The sequence below is a fragment of the Oncorhynchus keta genome, chromosome 20, assembly GCF_023373465.1.
Source record: "Oncorhynchus keta strain PuntledgeMale-10-30-2019 chromosome 20, Oket_V2, whole genome shotgun sequence".
Taxonomy (NCBI): Eukaryota; Metazoa; Chordata; class Actinopteri; order Salmoniformes; family Salmonidae; genus Oncorhynchus; species Oncorhynchus keta.
In genome coordinates, this window is record NC_068440.1 from 21,291,567 (window position 1) to 21,311,565 (window position 19,999).

General features: G+C 42.7%; 1 protein-coding gene across 4 annotated transcripts in view; it reads left to right on the top strand.

The window, feature by feature from the left end:
* The window catches only part of LOC118398971 (growth factor receptor-bound protein 10-like), a 61,002-nt gene that overhangs the window by 28,105 nt on the left and 12,898 nt on the right, over positions 1 to 19,999 (top strand). For 3 of the 4 annotated variants that reach the window (XM_052472269.1, XM_052472271.1, XM_052472270.1), the window contains 2 exons: positions 31 to 157; positions 18,730 to 18,886. In XM_052472269.1, coding sequence (XP_052328229.1) covers positions 31 to 157; positions 18,730 to 18,886 — 284 coding nt within the window. Of the gene's footprint in view, positions 1 to 30; positions 158 to 15,650; positions 15,912 to 18,729; positions 18,887 to 19,999 lie in introns of those variants that run through there. The other variant, XM_052472272.1, reaches the window with a different exon arrangement.

Sequence of the window (19,999 nt, forward strand, 5' to 3'; positions counted from 1 at the left end):
ATTTTTGTGCAACTCTGTCTCCCTCTACAGGAGGCTCCAGGAGGAGCAGCAGCAGTGTCGTCCCTCCTCTCTCCCTGCCGTCATCAACCCCTTCCCTGAACTCTGCACCCCCACTGGCTCTCCCATCCTCAGCCTCATACACACCACAGACAACCATGTAAGCAAACATACACACACACACAGACGGAGTTACTTTTGAGTGCAAGTGCGTGTCTGTTGTTTCTGAATCAGCTGACTGGACTGTAATGTCCTGGCATAATGTTGTGTTTGGCCGTAGACCTGCCTTTCTTATGTTACTCAACAGTTTATCATACGTGTGTGTGTGTGTGTGTGTTATTCATTCTGGTATGATGGTCATTAATCTCACACACACACACCTATTTGGTGCCAGACAGGTGACCGGAAAGATTTCAATTGATCTGACATTTGAGAAATACATCCATATGTATTGGGTACGTAACCCATTAGGCCATCCTCCCACGCAGTCAGCTCCATCAATAAACCAGGGATATTGGCCAAATGAGCCACATTTGTGTCCTTAAACAGCCTATATCTAATTACAAAAACACTATTCCTTGTGTTTCGATCTGTAGCATATGCAAAAATGTATAGCCTATTTTATTGGTTTTTACATTCCTAAAACACATTGCCCATCTCACGGTTCAGCTGTTGGAGATTTGAGAACCAAATGCATAACGGCATTGCATGCATTGGCCTATAGGCTTAAGCGTCCACTGTATGATTTGAATATTTAAAAGATGCATGGAAAGAAAGGCCCCTGAGAGAGATGCCGGTGGCCTGATATGACACGGACATGCATTGTTTCATGGCAGACAGGCTGCTGCATCTGTCAGACAGCTTTACAGGAGGAGGTTCATTCATAAATGTTCTATTAGAATTTGTTATGAAGATAAGCGTTAGATTACAGGAGTAACTCTGGTAGGCCTGAAACATCCTTCCAATAGGTAGGCCTGAAACATCCTTCCAATAGGTAGGCCTGAAACATCCTTCCAATAGGTAGGCCTGAAACAAGTTCAGCTGTCGGAGTCAGTTGGAGCACCAGTGCGCACAGTCGTCATATCATAGGCCTTCAGTATAGTAGGCTAATAGCCACACCACACCAAACCTTCACAAATGTTTCTAAACTTTTATTAAGGTAATATCAAGCCATTGTGTATATAGGGAAAATATGAGTAGGATATTCAATTGCGGAAAACAACATTACAGATAACTTAATAAAATGTCTCAACAGAATGAAACAAAACATGTTCTGCATATTTAAAGAACTGGTTTAGATTAAAAAGGCCTACAATAATAACAATGACATACAACAATAATAATAATAATAAATAAATAAAAATGGCGAGGTGCAAAGTAGCATGCATTTGGCCGCACAATTCTTCTCATCTTTGTCCACTACAATAGCTCAACCCCTCCACACGGAGGACATTCCCTTTGTAGCAGGGCTCCAGACTAACAGACTTGTGCCATTAAGTTTTTCAGTTGGTGGCACCAGCCCATGATTTGGTCGTACCAATTTTTTTTTGTGGGATCATGCAGTAGAAAAAAAATTGTAGGCCTATCAAGTTATTCACAATGCTTTATAAAAAATGTACTTAGTCTACTGAGATGGTACTGAATAAATAATTTCATATTGTGATGTTGTGATTTGAAATATTTTAATGTGCAATTTAATCCAGTGATTCTCATGCATTTTAGGTAGACAAATATGCTATTGTTAAATATGGCTCTAGAATTGTACAAAAAAAAAATGTATATATAATATTAATTTGCCTGCATCTTTATGTGCTCTAATATCATAGGCTAATATACAGTGTATTCATACCCTTCCCTTTTTTCACATTTTGTTATGTTATAGCCTTATTCTAAAATGGGTTAAATGTTTAAAAAAAAATCATCTTCAATCTACACACAATACCCCATAATGACAAAGCGAAAACAGGTTTTTAGAAATTTTAGCAAATTTAATAAAATACATTTTTAAAAGAAATACCTTATTTACGTAAGTATTCAGATCCTTTGCTATGAGACTTGAAATTGTTAAGGTGCATCCTGTTTCCATTGATCATCCTTGATATTTATATAACTTATAACTTGAGTTCACCTGTGGTAAATTCAATTGATTTGACATTATTTGTAAAGGTACACACCTGACTATATAAGATCCCACATTTTGACAGTACATGTCGGAGCAAAAACCAAGCCATGAGGTTGAAGGAATTGTACGTAGAGCTCGAGACAGGATTGGGGGAAGGGTACCAAAACATTTTCTGCAGCATTGAAGGTCTCCAAAAACACAGTGACCTCCATCATTTGGAACAACCAAGGCTCTTACTAGAGCTAGCCGCCCGGCCAAACTGAGCAATCGGGGAAGAAGGGCGTTGGTCAGGGAGGTGACCGAGAACCCGATGGTCACTCTGACAGAGCTCCAGCGTTCCACTGTGGAGATGGTTGTCCTTCTGGAAGATTCTCCCATCTCTGCCGCACCACCAATCAGGCCTTTATGGTAGAGTAGCCAGACGGAAGCCACCCCTCAGTAAAAGGTACATGCCAGCCCACTTGTAGTTTTCCAAAGGGCACCTAAAGGACTCTGACTCTTAGAAACAAGATTCTCTCGCCTGATGAAACCAAGAATGAACTCTTTGGCCTGAATGACAAGCGTCATGTCTGGAGGAAATCTGGCACCATCCCTATGGTGAAGCATGGTGGTGGCAGCATCATGCTGTGGGGATGTTTTTCAGCGGCAGGGACTGGGACACTAGTCAGAATCGAGGGAAAGAGGAACGGAGCAAAGTACAGAGAGATCCTTGATGAAAACCTGCTCCAGAGTTCTCAGGTCCTCAGACTGGGGTGAAGGTTCACCTTCCAACAGGACAAAGACCCTAAGTACTCAGCCAAAACAACGCAGCAGTGGCTTCGTGACAAGTCTCTGAATGTCCTTGAGTAGCCCAACCAGAGCCTGGACTTGAACCTGATCGAACATCTCTGGAGAGACCTGAAAATATATGTGCAGAAACACTCCCCATCCAACCTGACAGATCTTGGATCTGCAGAGAAGAATGAGAGAAACCATTTTAGAATAAGGCTGTAATGTAACAAAATTTGGAAAAATCAAGGGGTCTGAATACTTTCCGATAGAACAGTATTTGGGGCTGATTCACCACCTGAGTAAGTGGAAACTCAAACATATTAGCGAGATTGCTAACGCTAAATTTAATACCACTCATAGTAGCCATGTATTATTCTAAAAGTTCATTTCATTTCCAGTTGTAGCATACTGTTCAATGAGGCCATTCACTCGCAATGGCCAATATGCTTTTCGCGCACTCCATATCTGAAAGCCAGATCAAATATCTTTGTAAAATAGTTGCTGTTGAGTTTAGAATTGAGAGCTGAGACATTAAAAGTATACCTTCAGAAAGCTGAGGCAAACAGACCCTTTCATTACAGGATTCATGAGGATAATGAATATAGCCTTCAAAACTCAACTCTGGACCTCGAAGCCAGTTCCATTGTTCCCCTCTAATCAGGGACTGATTTAGACCTGGGACACCAGGTGGGTGCAATTAATTATCAAGTAGAACAGAAAACCAGCAGGCTCCGGAGGTGAATGAATGTGCAGCCTGTGACCAATATATTTCTTAACTCACACAACCAAGTCTAAGGTTGCAAAATGTGGCTACATGGTCACAGTTTGGAGACCTGCCTTGTAAGCTTTTCACAATAGGCATACTCTAACTTTAATTTTACTTCAATTTAAAAGGCCTTCGTCCTCACAATCAACAGTAGCCTAGGCCAAAGCGCCTCTCTTGCTTTCTCTCTCTCTCTTCAGTAGCAGGGCAGCCGCTGACACACACACACACACACACACACACACACACACACACACACACACACACACACACAGAGTGTTCTAGGGCTACAGGATGCTTGGTGTCCCTCTTCCTGGAGATGTTGCTGGGAACCTCTCAGTATCTGGGCTGTGTGAGCCCTGCCTATCCGTCCGGTGTTCCGGCTTCTCCGACAGCATCTGGGAAAGACAGACGCTCATTTCCCGTTCACACGCTTCCACCCCAGCTCGGAGCGTCACGGCTGTGTGAGTGTGAGAGAGTTTGTCAGAGTCCAGCCTTTCCTTCCCCCAGTGTGTGTTATTCAGAGTCCCAGTCACGGGCACACACTGCTCCTTCTAAGCTACAGGACTGTATCGCTTGTACAGACAGGAACATGTTCTGGGATTCATGCGATAACATTAAGGAGTTTACCACATCAGTCACCGGCTTCATTAATTAATCTATTGTCCCTCTAACTGCTCTGACATCCAATGCAATTGAAAATCACATCCAACACTTATCATAACAGTATCATGCATTTAAAACTCATCTCACTGTGATCGATCATAAAGTTGAAACTGAGTGGAAAACATGGTCCTTGTGGATGTTGTTTCAAAGCCAAAGAAAATGGACAGCTCTTTCTAAGGTGATGCTAAAAATGTAACCTACGCATATTAGAGCTTATGTATACGCATAGGCCTATAGGCTTGACCTTCATATCTTAAAGAAATGGACAGTTGTTTCTCTTTGCTTGTTTGAGCTCTTCTTGCCATAATATGGACTTGGTATTTTACCAAATAGGGCTATCTTCTGTATACCACCCCTACCTTGTCACAACACAACTGATTGGCTCAAATGCATTAAGAGGGACAAATATTACACAAATTAACAAGGCCCATCTGTTAATTGAAATGAATTCCAGGTGACTCCTTATGAAGCTGGTTGAGAGAATGCCAAGAGTGTGCAAAGCTGTCATCAAGGCAAAGGGTGGCTACTTTGAAGTATCTCATGTAAAAAAAAAAGTTTTTTTATTTGTATAACACTTTTTTGGTTACTACATGATTCCATATGTGATGTTTCATAGTTTTGATGTCTTCTATTATTCTACCATGTAGAAAATAGTACAAATAAAGAAACCCTGGAATGAGTAGGTGTGTCCAAACTTTGTTCTTTATAAGCCCAGACATTTCTATATGCAATCCTGTTTGAAAGCAGAGTTTTGATGGTTGCCACTGAAAAGAGGAGGATTCCAGGTGCTACTATATTTATTTCTCAGCCGCTACAATTAAGCACATGATCCACTATAAAACTGGAACAGCCTGCCTGGCAGGATTGAAAATCAAACTGCGGCCACAATTTGATATTAGAGTCCATAGGGATGACATCTTTTTCTCGCTTCCCCTGTTCCCACCCATTTGATAATGGGCCATTCTAAATGGGAACAAATTGTACGTACTAGTAAAGACGAGATTAAGTTGCGAATAGTACATTAAAATACAACCACTTGAGTGAACTGTGCAACCTGAGACGAGGAATGGAGCCCAAGCTTCATTTTCATTTTTTCAACGGCTTGTGTTCATGGAGATGCTAAACGTGTTTATGTTAATTAACAGTAAATTACCGTGAGACCAGCAATTTTTTGCATGAAAATAACCAGCTAACAAAATGTCATAACTGCCACAGCCCTACGTATGTGCATGTCTCAACCAGAAGCCATGAATTATAGGCAACATCTGCACTGAGCTAAAGGCTAGAGCTGCCACTTTCAAAATGCGGGAAACTAATCCGGATGCATATAATAAGTCCCACTACAACCTCTAAAACTTCAAACAGGCAAAGCATCAATACCGGACTAATACCTAATCCTACTATGCCAACTCTGATGCATGTCAGATGTGGCAGGGCTTTCAAACTATCACGGATTACAAAGGGAAACCCAGCCGCGAGCCTCTGTGACACCAGGCGAGCTAAATGCCTTCTATGCTCGCTTCAAGGCGAGTAACACTGAACCATGCATGAGAGCACTGGCTGTTCCAGACGACTGTGTGATCTCATTCTCTGTAGTCAATGTGAGTAAGACCTTTAACCTGTTAAGTCGACCCTCTACTTTTTCAAACATTTTGTTAAAAATCGCGCAACATTTCAGCGCCCTGCTACTCAGGCCAGGAATATAGTATATGCATATGATTAGTATGTGTGGATAGAAAACACTCAGACGTTTATAAAACTGGTTAAATCACGGCTGTGACTATAACAGAACGTGCGTTTCATCGAAAAGTGCAGGAAAATCTGATCACTGAAAATGGAAATAAATATCCATCCGCGACTTCAAGGAATTGTTCAAAGTGAACCGAATTAAATGAGGCCGAGGTTGCAGTGCCTACAGCTTCCACACGTTGTCTAGAGTCTTGTCATTTGATTCAGCTTTGATTCTTGGTCTAACCGAATCAAGGGAATCGATTCCCTGCGGTCTCCGACCGGATGTTTTGGTCGAGCTCTCTCCAAGACATTTTTTTGAGACGGACACCTATAGAATTGACATCGCCTCCTGATGAATTTTATCGCTTATTAACGTGTACTAATACCTAAAGTTGCATTACAAAAGTATTTCGAAGTGTTTTGTGAAAGTTTATCGTTGACTTTTTGAATTTTAAAAAATGACGTTACGTTATGAAACGCAATTTTTTTCCGTTTATCACACAGTCTTCATAGATCGATATCTAGGCTATATATGGACCGATTTAATCGAAAAAAAGACCCAATACATTTACATTTACATTTAAGTCATTTAGCAGACGCTCTTATTATGGGACATCTAGGAGTGCCAACAAAGATGGTCAAAGGTAATGAATGTTTTAAATTTTATTTGTGCGGTTTGTGTAGCGACGACTATGCTAATTATTTTGTTTACGTCCCCTGCGGGTCTTTTGGGGTGTTACATGCTATCAGATAATAGCTTCTCGTGCTTTTGCCGAAAAGCATTTTAAAAATCTGACATGTTGCCTGGATTCACAACGAGTGTAGCTTTAATTCAATACCCTGCATGTGTATTTTAATGAACGTTTCAGTTTTAACTAATACTATTAGCATTTAGCGTAGCGCATTTGCATTTCCAGAGCTATAGATGGGACGCCTGTGTGCCAGGTAGGAGCAAGAGGTTAAACAAGTTTACATTCGCAAGGCCACAGGGCCAGATGGATTACCAGGACGCGTACTCCTAGCATGCGCTGACCAGCTGGCAAGTGTTTCACTGACATTTTCAACCTCTCCCTGACCCAGTCTGTAATACCTACATGTTACAAGCAGCCCAGCATAGTCCCTGTGCCCAAAAACGCCATTGTAACCTATCACCCAATAGCACTCATATCTTTAGCCATGAAATGCCTCGAAAATCTGGGCATAACTTACATCAACACCATCGCAGATGCACTAGACCGACTCCAATTCGCATACCACACCAACAGATCCAAAGATGATGCAATCTCCATTGCACTCCACACTGCCCTCTCCCACCTGGACAAGAGGAACACCTATGTGAGACTGCTATTCATTGACTACAACTCAGCCTTCAACACCCTTGTGCCCTCCAAGCTCATCACTAAACTAAGGAACATGGGACTGAACACCTCCCTCTGCAACTGGATCCTGGACTTCCTGACAGGCCACCCCCATTGGTTAGGGTAGACAACACATCTGCCATGCTGACCCTCAACACAGGGGCCCCTCAGGGGTGCGTGCTTAGTCCCCTCCTGTACTCCCTGTTCACCCATGACTGCGTAGCCGCATGACTCCAACACCATTCTTAAGTTTGCTGACGACACGATGGTGGTAGGCCTGGTCACCGACAACGATGAGACAGCCTATAGGGAGGGCAGAGACCTGGCATTGTGGTGCCAGGACAGCAACCTCTCCCTCAACATCAGCAAGACAAATGAGCTGATCTTGGACTACAGGAAACGGAGGGCTGAGTACGCCCCCATTCAAATCAGGGCTGTAGAGGAGGGGGTTGAGAGTTCCTCTGTGTCCACATCACTAAGGATCTATCGTGGTCCACAAACACACACAATGAAGTCGTGAAAAGTGCACAACAATTCCGCTTCCCCCGCAGGAGGTTGAAAAGATTTGGCATGGGCCCTCAGAGCTTTTAAAAGTTTTACAGGTGCAACATTGAGAGCATCTTTATTGGCTTCATCACTGCTTTGTTTGGCACCTGCTTGGCATCCGACCGTAAGGCGCTACAAAGGTTACTGCCTACGGCCCAGTACATCACTGTGGCCAAGCTTCCTGCCATGCAGGACCTCTCTACTAGGCGGTGTCAGAGGAAGGCCCTAAAAATGGTCAAAGACTCCAGCCACCCAATTCATAGACTGTTCTCTCTACTACTGCACGCCAAGCAGTACCGATGCACCAAATCTGGAACCAACAGGACCCTCAACAGCTTCTACCCCCAAGCCATAAGCTAAATAGTTAGTGCGGGTAGCTATTTGGTTAACAATTTTGCTGTTTATTACCTATCCTGTTTCCTAGTCACTTTATCCCTAACTATATGTACATAGCTACCTCAGTTACCTTGTACCCCTGCACATCGACTCTGTATTGATACCCTGGGTATATAGCCAAGTTATCGTTACTCATTGTGTATTTATTAATTGTATTATTACATGTTATTACTTTTATTTCTCTATTTTCTTTCTCTCTGCATTGTTGCGAATGGCCCATAAGTAAGCATTTCACTGTTTGTCTACACCTGTTGTATACAACCTTATTTATACCTACACACCAAGGTCAAAAGTTATTTATACATGTTACTGACTTCTTCCCACACACAAACACAGGGTCTTACCAGATGGCATAGCCTCTACAACAATGCAGACTGGAGTCTCAGACATGCCTTGTGGAAAGAGAGAGGGAGTTAGCCTACCATTTAAAAAAATATGTTTAGGCCTACCTGGTCTAAAAAGCAAGGAAAATACTATCACTAGAGTCCACTTTTCTAGACGAGAGCATAGATTACATAAGAAGAGAGGGGGTAAATATGAGAAATGAGATCACTGCACACCGTTGTAAATACAACTCATGTTTCTGTTTATTTATTTTCCCTTTGGTACTTCAACAATTTGCACATTATTACAACACTGCACATAGCCATAATATAACATTTGAAATGTCTCTATTTTGAAACATTTCTCAGTGTAATGTTTACTGTTCATTTCTGATTGTTTATTTCACTTTTGTTTTATCTATTTCACTTGCTTTGGCAACATCATGTGTTTCCCATGCTAATAAAGCCATGTGAATTAGAGCGAGTCAGTGTGTTTGTGTACTTAGTTTTCACTGGCACTGTTCTCTTCTAGAATAGACAGGACTTCTCTTTCATACCATCTTTTCTGTAATTCTTCCCTCTGTCTTTCTGTGTGTCTGTATCTATGTAATTTTCACTCCATCCCTCTATCTTAGTTGCTGTATGATCTGAAATTGATCTGATCTGAAAGTGTGAAAGTTTAAACGTTCTGACCTACTGTTACAGTCAAAATGTTGGACACCTACTCATTCAAGGGTTTTTATTTTTACAATATTCTACATAGTTTTGATGTCTTTGGTATTATTCTACCTATGGAATCATGAAGTAACCAAAAAAGTGTTAAACAAATCAAAATATATTTGAGATTCTACAAAGTAGCCACCCATTGCCTTGATGATTGGTACACTCTTGGCATTCTCTCAACCAGCTTCATGGTAGTCATGCCTTGTTAATTTGTGGTATTTCTTTTAATATGTTTGAGCCAATCAGTTGTTGTGACAAGGTAGGGGTGGTATACAGAAGTTGGACCAAGTCCATATTATGACAAGAAAAGCTCAAATAATCAGAGAAAAACAGCAGTCCATCATGACTTTAAGACATGAATGTCAGTCAATCTGGAACATTTCAAGAACTTTGAATGTTTCTTAAAGTGCAGTCGCAAAAACCGATAAGCTCTATGATGAAACTGGCTCTCATGAGGACCGCCACAGGAAAATAAGACCCAGAGTTACCTCTGCTGCAGAGGATAAGTTCATTAGAGTACCCAGCCTCAGATTGCAGCCCAAATAAATGCATGAACTCTTCAGAGGAGACTACGTGAATCAGGCCTTCATGGTCGAACTGCTGCAAAGAAACCTCTACTGAAGGACACCAATAAGAAGAAGAGACTTGCTTGGGCCAAGAAACGGGAGCAATGGACATTAGACCGGTGGAAATCTGTCCTTTGGTCTGATGAATCCAAATTTGAGATTTTTGGTTCCAACCGCCGTGTCTTTGTGAGACACAGAGTAGGTGAACAGATGATCTCCACCTGTGATTCCCACCGTGAAGCATGGAGGAGGTGGTGTGGGGTGCTTTGCTGGTAAAACTGTCGGTGAATCGATTTAGAATTCAAGACACTCTTAGTCAGCGTGGCTACCACAGCATTCTGCAGCGATACGCCATCCCTTCTGGTTTGTACTTGGGACTGTCATTTATTTTTGAACAGGACAATGACCGAACACACACCTCCAGGCTGTGTAAGGGCTATTTGACCAAGAAGGAGAGTGGTGGTGTACTGCCTCCGATGACCTGGCCTCCACAATCACCCGACCTCAACCCAATTCAAATGATTTGGGATGAGTTGGACTGCAGTGAAGGAAAAGCAGCCAACAGGTGCTCAGCATATGTGGGAACTCCTTCAAGACTGTTGGAAAAGCATTCTAGGTGAACCTGGTTGAGAGAATGCCAAGCATGTGCAAGCTGTCATCAAGGCAATAATAATAATAATTTTGATTTAACACTTGTTTGGTTACTACATGATTCCATACGTGTTATTTCATAGTTTCGATGTCTTCATGCTTATTCTACAATGTAGAAAATAGTAAAAATGAAAAACCCTTGAATGAGGTGTGTCCAAAACTTTTGACTCGTACTGTAAGCCATGTTCTCATAGACCTCAGCTTTAGACCGCTTTTAGTGAGGACACGTGAAGTCGAGTGTGTGTGGGTGCATGCGCAACTGGCTCTCACAGTCTCACATCCTAATTAGACGTTAATCCATGTTTCTTTAAACATCAAATTTGTAAGTATTTAAGGTTAAGTTTCAGCATTAAATCTCAAAAATAACATCGCTGGATTTGAACTTGCAACCTTTGGAATCAGAGGCATAAGGTAGACGGTAACAGCACTCACTGTTGTCTCTAGTGGCCAGTTTCCACCTCATCTCCCAACGTCCATAGACATGGATGGACGTCAAATACTGACTTGTATCACAGGTGACCTGGCTGGCGTATGTGTGAGAAGGCAGTTTCCCAGACAATGGGAATGGCCAGTCTTACACAAGTCTCAGTCAGGCCCTCCGGGTTAGCTGCCCTCACCACTGCTGTCTCATTGGCTTGGTTTACTTTGGCATCTGTGTGCGTGTGTGTGATTGATTGAGTCAGTCCATCTGTAATGTCATTCTTGCTTTTAAATGAGCCCAGAGGCACAAGTCTTTTTTTAGAACATCAAGTAAAAATGTGTACGACTGTTTCTGTAACCCTTGGCTTCAATCTCTCGCTCCCTCCCTCTTCCCCTTACTACATGTAAAGGTTCTATGATAAAGGCCATAAGATCATTGAGTGTTTGTGTTTTCCTTATTACTTAACATCATCTATGTGTTTCGCTCTACTTCCCTGAAACCAATAGAGGCTGAAAAACCTTTGAAAACAAAAATGTAAAAACATAGTTCTGTTTTTCCTTCAAGGGGGGAATCTATTATCTGTTTATCTGTTAGAGAGCCTGAGTCATGATAAGGGGGTAGACCACAGTGTGTGTGTGGTTAAGACAAGGTTAGTTAAGTGGTAAATTGAGTTTGAGGCTGAACTGTGGCCTCTAATCAAGTTCAGACCACGAGTGTGTGAGCGAGCGTCTCTGTGTGACACACACACACTGACCCAGACTAACAACCACATAATTCTGCCTGCTCATAATGTCTAGACGCTTCGCTTCCATCTCTCTCTCCATGACATGGTCAGATATCTGAGATGGAGAGCGGGAAGAGGTGTGAGGAAGTCCGAGTGAGAAGGAAGGAGCCAGGAGGGTCGGGGAGAGGTGTGAGGAAGTCCGAGTGAGAAGGAAGGAGTCAGGAGGGTCGGGAGAGGTGTGAGGAACTCCGAGTGAGAAGGAAGGAGCCAGGAGGGTCGGGAGAGGTGTGAGGAAGTCCGAGTGAGAAGGAAGGAGCCAGGAGGGTCGGGAAGAGGTGTGAGGAAGTCCGAGTGAGAAGGAAGGAGCCAGGAGGGTCGGGGAGAGGTGTGAGGAAGTCCGAGTGAGAAGGAAGGAGCCAGGAGGGTCGGGGAGAGGTGTGAGGAACTCCGAGTGAGAAGGAAGGAGCCAGGAGGGTCAGAGAGAGGTGTGAGGAAGTCCGAGTGAGAAGGAAGGAGCCAGGAGGGTCGGGGAGAGGTGTGAGGAAGTCCGAGTGAGAAGGAAGGAGCCAGGAGGGTCGGGGAGGAAAGGGGATTGATGGAAGGGATGAGGATGTTAATAGTTAAGATGTAATGTGAAAGAAGAGTTTTACTGACACACACACACAGATATTAATCTCTGTGGATGTAACCTATGACAACGTACAGCTCTCTCTCTCTTGCTGTGGGGCTACTTACATAACATTTTATGTTCTGTGTGTGCGTGAATGCTTGCATGCATGTCTGTGTGTGTGTGTGTTCTCATGCAGGCTGTATTAGGGGCCAGCTGGCATGCAGCGATCCACACATGAGGCTGATTATGACTCAGTACTACATTACATTACAGACATTCTTCTTTCTTTCTGTCTCTCATTCTGCCTCTCACTCTTTCTATCTTTCTGTCTCTCATTCTGCCTCTCTCGCTCTTTCTATCTTTCTGTCTCTCATTCTGCCTCTCTCGCTCTTTCTATCTTTCTGTCTCTCATTCTGCCTCTCTCGCTATTTCTATCTTTCTGTCTCTCATTCTGCCTCTCTCGCTCTTTCTATCTTTCTGTCTCTCATTCTGCCTCTCTCGCTCTTTCTATCTTTCTGTCTCTCATTCTGCCTCTCTCGCTCTTTCTATCTTTCTGTCTCTCATTCTGCCTCTCTCGCTCTTTCTATCTTTCTGTCTCTCATTCTGCCTCTCGCTCTTTCTATCTTTCTGTCTCTCATTCTGCCTCTCGCTCTTTCTATCTTTCTGTCTCTCATTCTGCCTCTCGCTCTTTCTATCTTTCTGTCTCTCTGTCCCTCTGTTTTAGTGCTGAGAAATTAACAAAATGTTTTGTTTGTTTTTTTTTAACAACCAATTGATCGAAGTCTGTGGCGGTTCTCGTAAGAGACAGTTTCATCACAGCGCTTGATGGTTTTTGCAACTGCTCTTGAAGAAACTTTCGAAATTCTTGAAATGTTCAGTATTGACTGACATTCATGTCTTAAAGTAGTGATGGACTGTAATTTCTCTTTGCTTATTTGAGCTGTTCTTGCCATAATATGGACTTGGTCTTGGTCTATATTCTGTATACCAACCCTACCTTGTCACAACACAACTGATTGGCTCAAACGCATTAAGAAGGAAATAAATTCCACAAATTAACTTTTAACAAGGCACACATGTTAATTGAAACTCATTCCAGGTGACTACCTCATGAAGCTGGTTGAAAGAATGCCAAGAGTGTGCAAAGTTGTCATCAGGCAAAGGGTGGCTACTTCGAAGAACCTACAAATTGTAATATTTTTTTATTTATTTTGCAGTCTTTTGGTTACTACATGATTCCATATGTGTCATTTCATAGTTTTGATGTCTTCACTATTATTCTACAATGTAGAAAATAGTACAAAAAAAAACAACCTTGAATGAGTAGGTGTGTCAACTTCTGACTGGTTATGTATTTATGTATTTATTTATTTAATCCCAGACAGATAAACACTTAACAGCCTATCAATCGCACGGCGGCGTCCGCATGGTCCTAAAGCACACCGGTGCCTCCGTTTTGTATCACATTCCAATGATAAAACTGGAGCGTACAAAAATGCTATATCAGAATGTGGTGGGGACATGTCCCCAGTGAAAGTTCCGCCCCTGGTTTGAGCGGAGGGAGAGAGCGGCTGTGAGGCTGACTCACCATCCCTCTGCTGAGAAAAGTCTTCCAGCTGATGGCGAAATTCAGTTCGCATTATTATAATAACTGCATTATTTCTGTCTCATGCACCAATTCATTGTGTTAATCCGGTGTCCAGATAAAGTGAAATATTACTTGATATAAAAAAAGGGACAAGCTGCTAATAATAACGTAATCTAGCTTATTGTAACTCTTTGCTATATCTATTCATTATAGCTGCAGTGCTGGTTGTCTTGCATTTTATGGCTTCTAGAAGTGTTGACCGTTTTGTTTTGACAGTGCTGAATAACAACTTTAAACATGAACGTATTCATTGAGTCTCTCTCTAGTCAGGGTTTTAAACGTTTTTAAATCTCACAGTATCAACTTTGCTGTGCTCTCAAGGCTTCTTTTTCCTGTCTATAGGCTCAAGGAAACAGTGCAGAAACTGTGATCTGAGCTATCTGATTGACCGACTATTTTTGAACCGACCTCAAAGCACTAATTGTAACGGTTCTCTTGTGGTGAAGGAGAGTCGGACCAAAATGCAGCGTGATGATGATTCATGATATTTTTTAATGAAGGAAAAACTATACATACAGAAACTACAAAAATAATGAAATGAAATAATGAAAACCGAAACAGCCCTATCTGGTACAAACACAAAGACAGGAACAATCACCCACGAAACACTCACAGAATATGGCTGCCTAAATATGGTTCCCAATCAGAGACAACGATAATCACCTGACTCTAATTGAGAACCGCCTCAGGCAGCCATAGACTACGTAGACACCCCACAAAACCCCATGACAAAAACACACCACAATAACCCATGTCACACCCTGGCCTGACCGAAATAAATGAAGAATAAACATAATATATTTCGACCAGGGCGTGACACTAATTTCTCAGCACTAGTCTCATTTATATTGTTATTTACAATTTATACACTTGAATAATTGCTAGATTTGATTCAGTTTAAACTAAAATAATAAATGAATGAATAAATGGATAATAAACTAGAATCTAAATAAATATCAAATGATTTGTCACTCACTGTCTCTCTCCCTCTCTTAATCCCCCTCCCTCTCTCCACTTTATCTTCCATTTTCTCTCAGCAGAATAGCTGAGCAATCGCCAGTCTCTCTCGCCCCCCTCTCCTGTCTGCCAGCCCTTATAGCTGACACGTGATCCCAGTCTAAAACTAAAGAACTCTTTACAGACTCTTCCACTTTAACTAGTGACCAACTGTTTCTCCCCCACAGCCCCATGAAAGACAACAGACATCTGTTCCTCACACTGCTCCATACCTAACCCTTCATCCCTCCATCTCACACCCATCTGTAGAGGAGAGGAGGGCTGGAATGGAGAGGAGAATAGAGGGGGAGGGAAGAAAACAAAGGGGGAAGGTTGGTCTGATAAGAGAAATTGAAACCGTGAGGCAGCTAGAAAATGTTTGGAGATGCGTGACTATGACTGGGTCTGTGTGTGTGTGTGTGTGTGCGCATGCATTTGTTTGTACGTTGTGTGTGACATGAAGTGATGACGCACACACACAAACGCACACACACAAACACACACACTGCACTAATCCACTTGCTGAGTCTTAGACAGAGGAGCATTCAGGCATTATCCTGCCCAGCATGAGAGGAAGTGCTCTCCTCTCTCTCTCTCTCTCTCTCTCTCTCTCTCTCTCTTTCTTTCCCTCCTCTCTCCTTTTCATTCCCCCTCTCCTCACTCCGTCTCTCTCCCCCACCAATATTCCTTGTTCTATTTCAATGTCCCCTCCATCGCTCCTTCTCCCTCTACCAATCTCGTGTTCACTTTACCTCTCAGTCACTCCCTCCCTCTCTTCCCCTCCTTCCCCCTATCCCTCCCTCTTTCTCTCACTCCACTCTCTCTGTCTCAGTAAAGTGAGGCTCAGTGTGAAAATGCCATCGTGCTCTCCTGACTGTTGCCTCTTTCAGGCTGTAGAGGTAAGCATGTTTGTGTGTAGTGGGTAGCTTGTGTGTGGGTAGAGTGTGTGTGTGTGGGTGTAGAACTTTAGCGGTGATGACATTCCACATTTAGAAACTTTCTCAAACTACTACGAGACGCAATAAATACTTTTCTTTTGTTTCTGGCGTCTCCTTTCTAGTGCATACCCTTTGTGTTCTCTGCTGTCCTGTCTCTGTCCTGTCCTGTAATGGTCAAGACACAGCCCGGGCACTGGGCTGGGACGGTGGAAGGAGGAGGCAGAGAGAGCTGTGGCGTCATTTTTGGTGTCCTGTGAATCTCTGTGTTCTACCGTGAAGTTGTTTCTATTGTTGTGTGATTCTGTGTTCTCCTATGGTGTTTGTAGTGTCGTGTGATTCTGTGTTCTACTATGGTGTTTGTAGTGTCGTGTGATTCTGTGTTCTACTATGGTGTTTGTAGTGTCGTGTGATTCTGTGTTCTACTATGGTGTTTGTAGTGTCGTGTGATTCTGTGTTCTACTATGGTGTTTGTAGTGTCGTGTGATTCTGTGTTCTACTATGGTGTTTGTAGTGTCGTGTGATTCTGTGTTCTACTATGGTGTTTGTAGTGTCGTGTGATTCTGTTTTCTACTATGGTGTTTGTAGTGTCGTGTGATTCTGTGTTCTACTATGGTGTTTGTAGTGTCGTGTGATTCTGTGTTCTACTCTGGACTTGTTTCTAGTGTCGTGTCTTGATGGTTTTGGTTGATAAAACTTAATGATGGAAATTTAGGCACATTTTCTGCGGACACACACAACACGCTCACACCCACCCTTACAAACACACTTCCCTGCTGGGAGGAAGAAGATTAGGATGGAGAGATGGTTAGATAGAGATATCTCTATCAATAGGTTTTGCTCACAGGTGTATGTGTGTATTTGAGTAAATGTGGGTGTGTTTTTGAGGCGTGAATATTTGTGTGTGTGTGTATCGTTAAGTGCGTATGTGTATTTTTAAGTGTGAGTACTGTGTATGTTTATGTGAATGTATGTATGTATATTTTCAGGCATATGTTTAGAGTGTATATCTCAGAGGTATGTACACTACCGGTCAAAGTTTTAGAACACCTTCTCATTCAAGGGTTTTTCTTTATTTTTTTACTCTTTTCTACATTGTAGAACAATAGTGAAGACATGAAAACGATGAAATAAAGGGTGGCTATTTGAAGAATCTCAAATATAAAATATATTTAGATTTGTTTAACACTTTTTTTTAGTTACTATGATTCCATATGTGTTATTTCATAGTTTTGATGTCTTGACTATTATTATACAATGTAGAAAAAAATTAAGACGAACCCTTGAATGAGTAGGTGTCCTAAAACTTTTGACTGTGTGTGTGTGTGTGTGTGTGTGTATCTCAGGCATATTGTTAAATGTGTATGTTCAGGTGCGTATGTGTAATCACGAGTCAACCGTTTTTCTGACGAGAAACGTAGGTCATGGTCATGGTCAGCATTCGAGAATATCCTCATTTACATCAAATTATATTATATTTGTCACTTGTGCCGAATACGACAGGTGTGAAATGCTTACTTACAAACCCTTAACCGACAATGTAGTTTTAAGAAAAATAAGAGTGAAGAAAATATTTACTAAATTACCTAAAGTGAAAAAAGTAACGCAATAAAATAACAATAGCGAGGCACAGGGGGTACCGGTACCGAGTCAATGTGCTGGGGTACAGGTTAGTAATGAAGCTATGTACAGGGGGTACCGGTACCGAGTCAATGTGCTAGGGTACAGGTTAGTAATGAAGCTATGTACAGGGGGTACCGGTACCGAGTCAATGTGCTAGGGTACAGGTTAGTAATGAGGCTATGTACAGGGGGTACCGGTACCGAGTCAATGTGCTGGGGTACAGGTTAGTCGAGGTCATTGAGGTAATATGTAGGTAGGGGTAAAGTGACTAATGCATGGATAATAAACAGAGAGTAGCAGGGGGAAGTCGATGTAAATAGTCCGGGTAGCCATTTGATTAGTTAGTTCAACAGTCTTATGGCTTGGGAGTAGAAGCTGTTGAGGAGCCTTTTGGACCTAGACTTGTTGGGCTGGTACTGCCTGCCATGCGATAGCAGAGAGAACAGTCTGTACCACAGGATCTGGATTCAACCATCTGGATAGTACATAGAACGGATTGTGTGTGTGTGTGTGTGTGTGTGTGTGTGTGTGTGTGTGTGTGTGTGTGTGTGTGTGTGTGTGTGTGTGTGTGTGTGTGTGTGTGTGTGTGTGTGTGTGTGTGTGTGTGTGTGTGTCAGTCTGAGAAACAGACACACAGTAGGACTAAGTCTAACAGCTCATTTGAGATCAGGACTAGGCTTAACCTGTTTTATTAACATTTCAACTGCCTCACAATGGCCGTTATTTAGTCTGGATTATTATGACATGAATATAAGGCAGACAGTCATGCTTATGACAAGTCTTACGATGTGTTATAACTCCACCATAATGCATTATAGTTGCATTGTTAGTTTGAGCTCAGAAGGAAAGTCTTTAGCAGCTCTATATGCCAACTCCCTGGACACAGATTAAGCCTAGTCATATTGAGCATGCTTTTTAGTCCGTGGGCCAGGCTTAACGGTTAACCGGCCCTTCATGTTCCCACTGCTCTTTAAAGTGGCTTGTTTGTAAATTACTGGAAATGTATTTTGTGACCATTCATTCAAATAATGGTGAACAGTGATGATGGGGCAGGGACGGTGTCATATTGTTTTTATATGAAGACAATATTTATCTCTCTCACTGTGTGTGTGTGTGTGTGTGTGTGTGTGTGTGTGTGTGTGTGTGTGTGTGTGTGCAGATCGTCAATGTGTACAGTGAGGATGGAGCAGGGAAGGTGGTGGAGGTGCCGGCTGATATGAGGGCCAGAGACGTGTGTCAGCTCCTGATCTATAAGAGCCACTGTCTGGACGACAACAGCTGGAGCCTGGTGGAGCATCACCCACTACTGGGCCTCGGTGTGTGTGTGTGCGAGCATTGAGTGTGTTGAGGTTGGGGAAGCATATACTGTAGACTCTAGCTACCTAAAAGCTTCAATCACATAAAATCCACAGTTCTGTTTAACCTTCTGTGACCTTTAGTGTGGTTTTATTGCCTCACCTTTTTAGTGTGGTTTTATTGCCTCACCTTTTTAGTGTGGTTTTATTGCCTCACCTTTTTAGTGTGGTTTTATTGCCTCCCTCTTATTCTCTATCCTGTTTTCCACCAAGCTTTCCTATCTCTACTGACTGTTACTGGAATAGAAGACTGTTTTATACTTGGTAGATCATTGTAATTTCTGGAAAAAACTGTATATGAGAGGAGCACAGAGAAAGGGAAGGGAAGGGGTGGAGAGGGAGAGGGAGAGGGGGAAGGGTGCAGAGGCACGGTGTCAGTATCAGGCCAATGCAGCAAACAAGCCAATCCCAGGGCTGCATTGGTCGAGCCCCCAGACAGCTTAGACAATCAGCTCTGTCCTTCTACTTCAACAGGAAATTCCCCTGCTAGACGCCAGGACAGAGTGGCGTAGACGCACACACACACACCTTGAGCTCTGTGTTAGCCAGTAGTGAGGCACAGTATGGGCTCAATCCTTTTTGAGCAACTGTGGGTTTTAGCACTGTGTGTGTATGTGTGCGTCCGTCCGACCTGGAACGTGTCAATATGGGGTCTCCAATCAGCTGGAGTCATGTGATCTCAAGATCAAGAGAGCGAGAAAGGAGAACACACACTTCTAGCCTATACATCAAAATTGAGAGCGTTAACAATATATGAGGTCTATTACTCTCAATAGTCAACTTCAGCTTTTTATACAAACTACAGTTATTTCTGACTGTGCTTTGACAGGGGGATGAGTTAGAGGGAGGGGAGACAGATTTAGAGAGGGAGGGAGGGAGGGAGGGAGGGAGGGAGGGAGGGACGGACGGACGGAAGAGGAAAGGAGGGAGAGTGAGAGGCAGAGAAATGGATGAGAAGAAGAGGGTGAGACAAAGGGGGGATGGAGCTGAGAGAGGGAGGGAGGGGATTGGGTGTTAGGGTGACAGGAGAGGGAGAGGACAGGAGAACTGGGCTCGGCTTCTCTGTCCAATCAA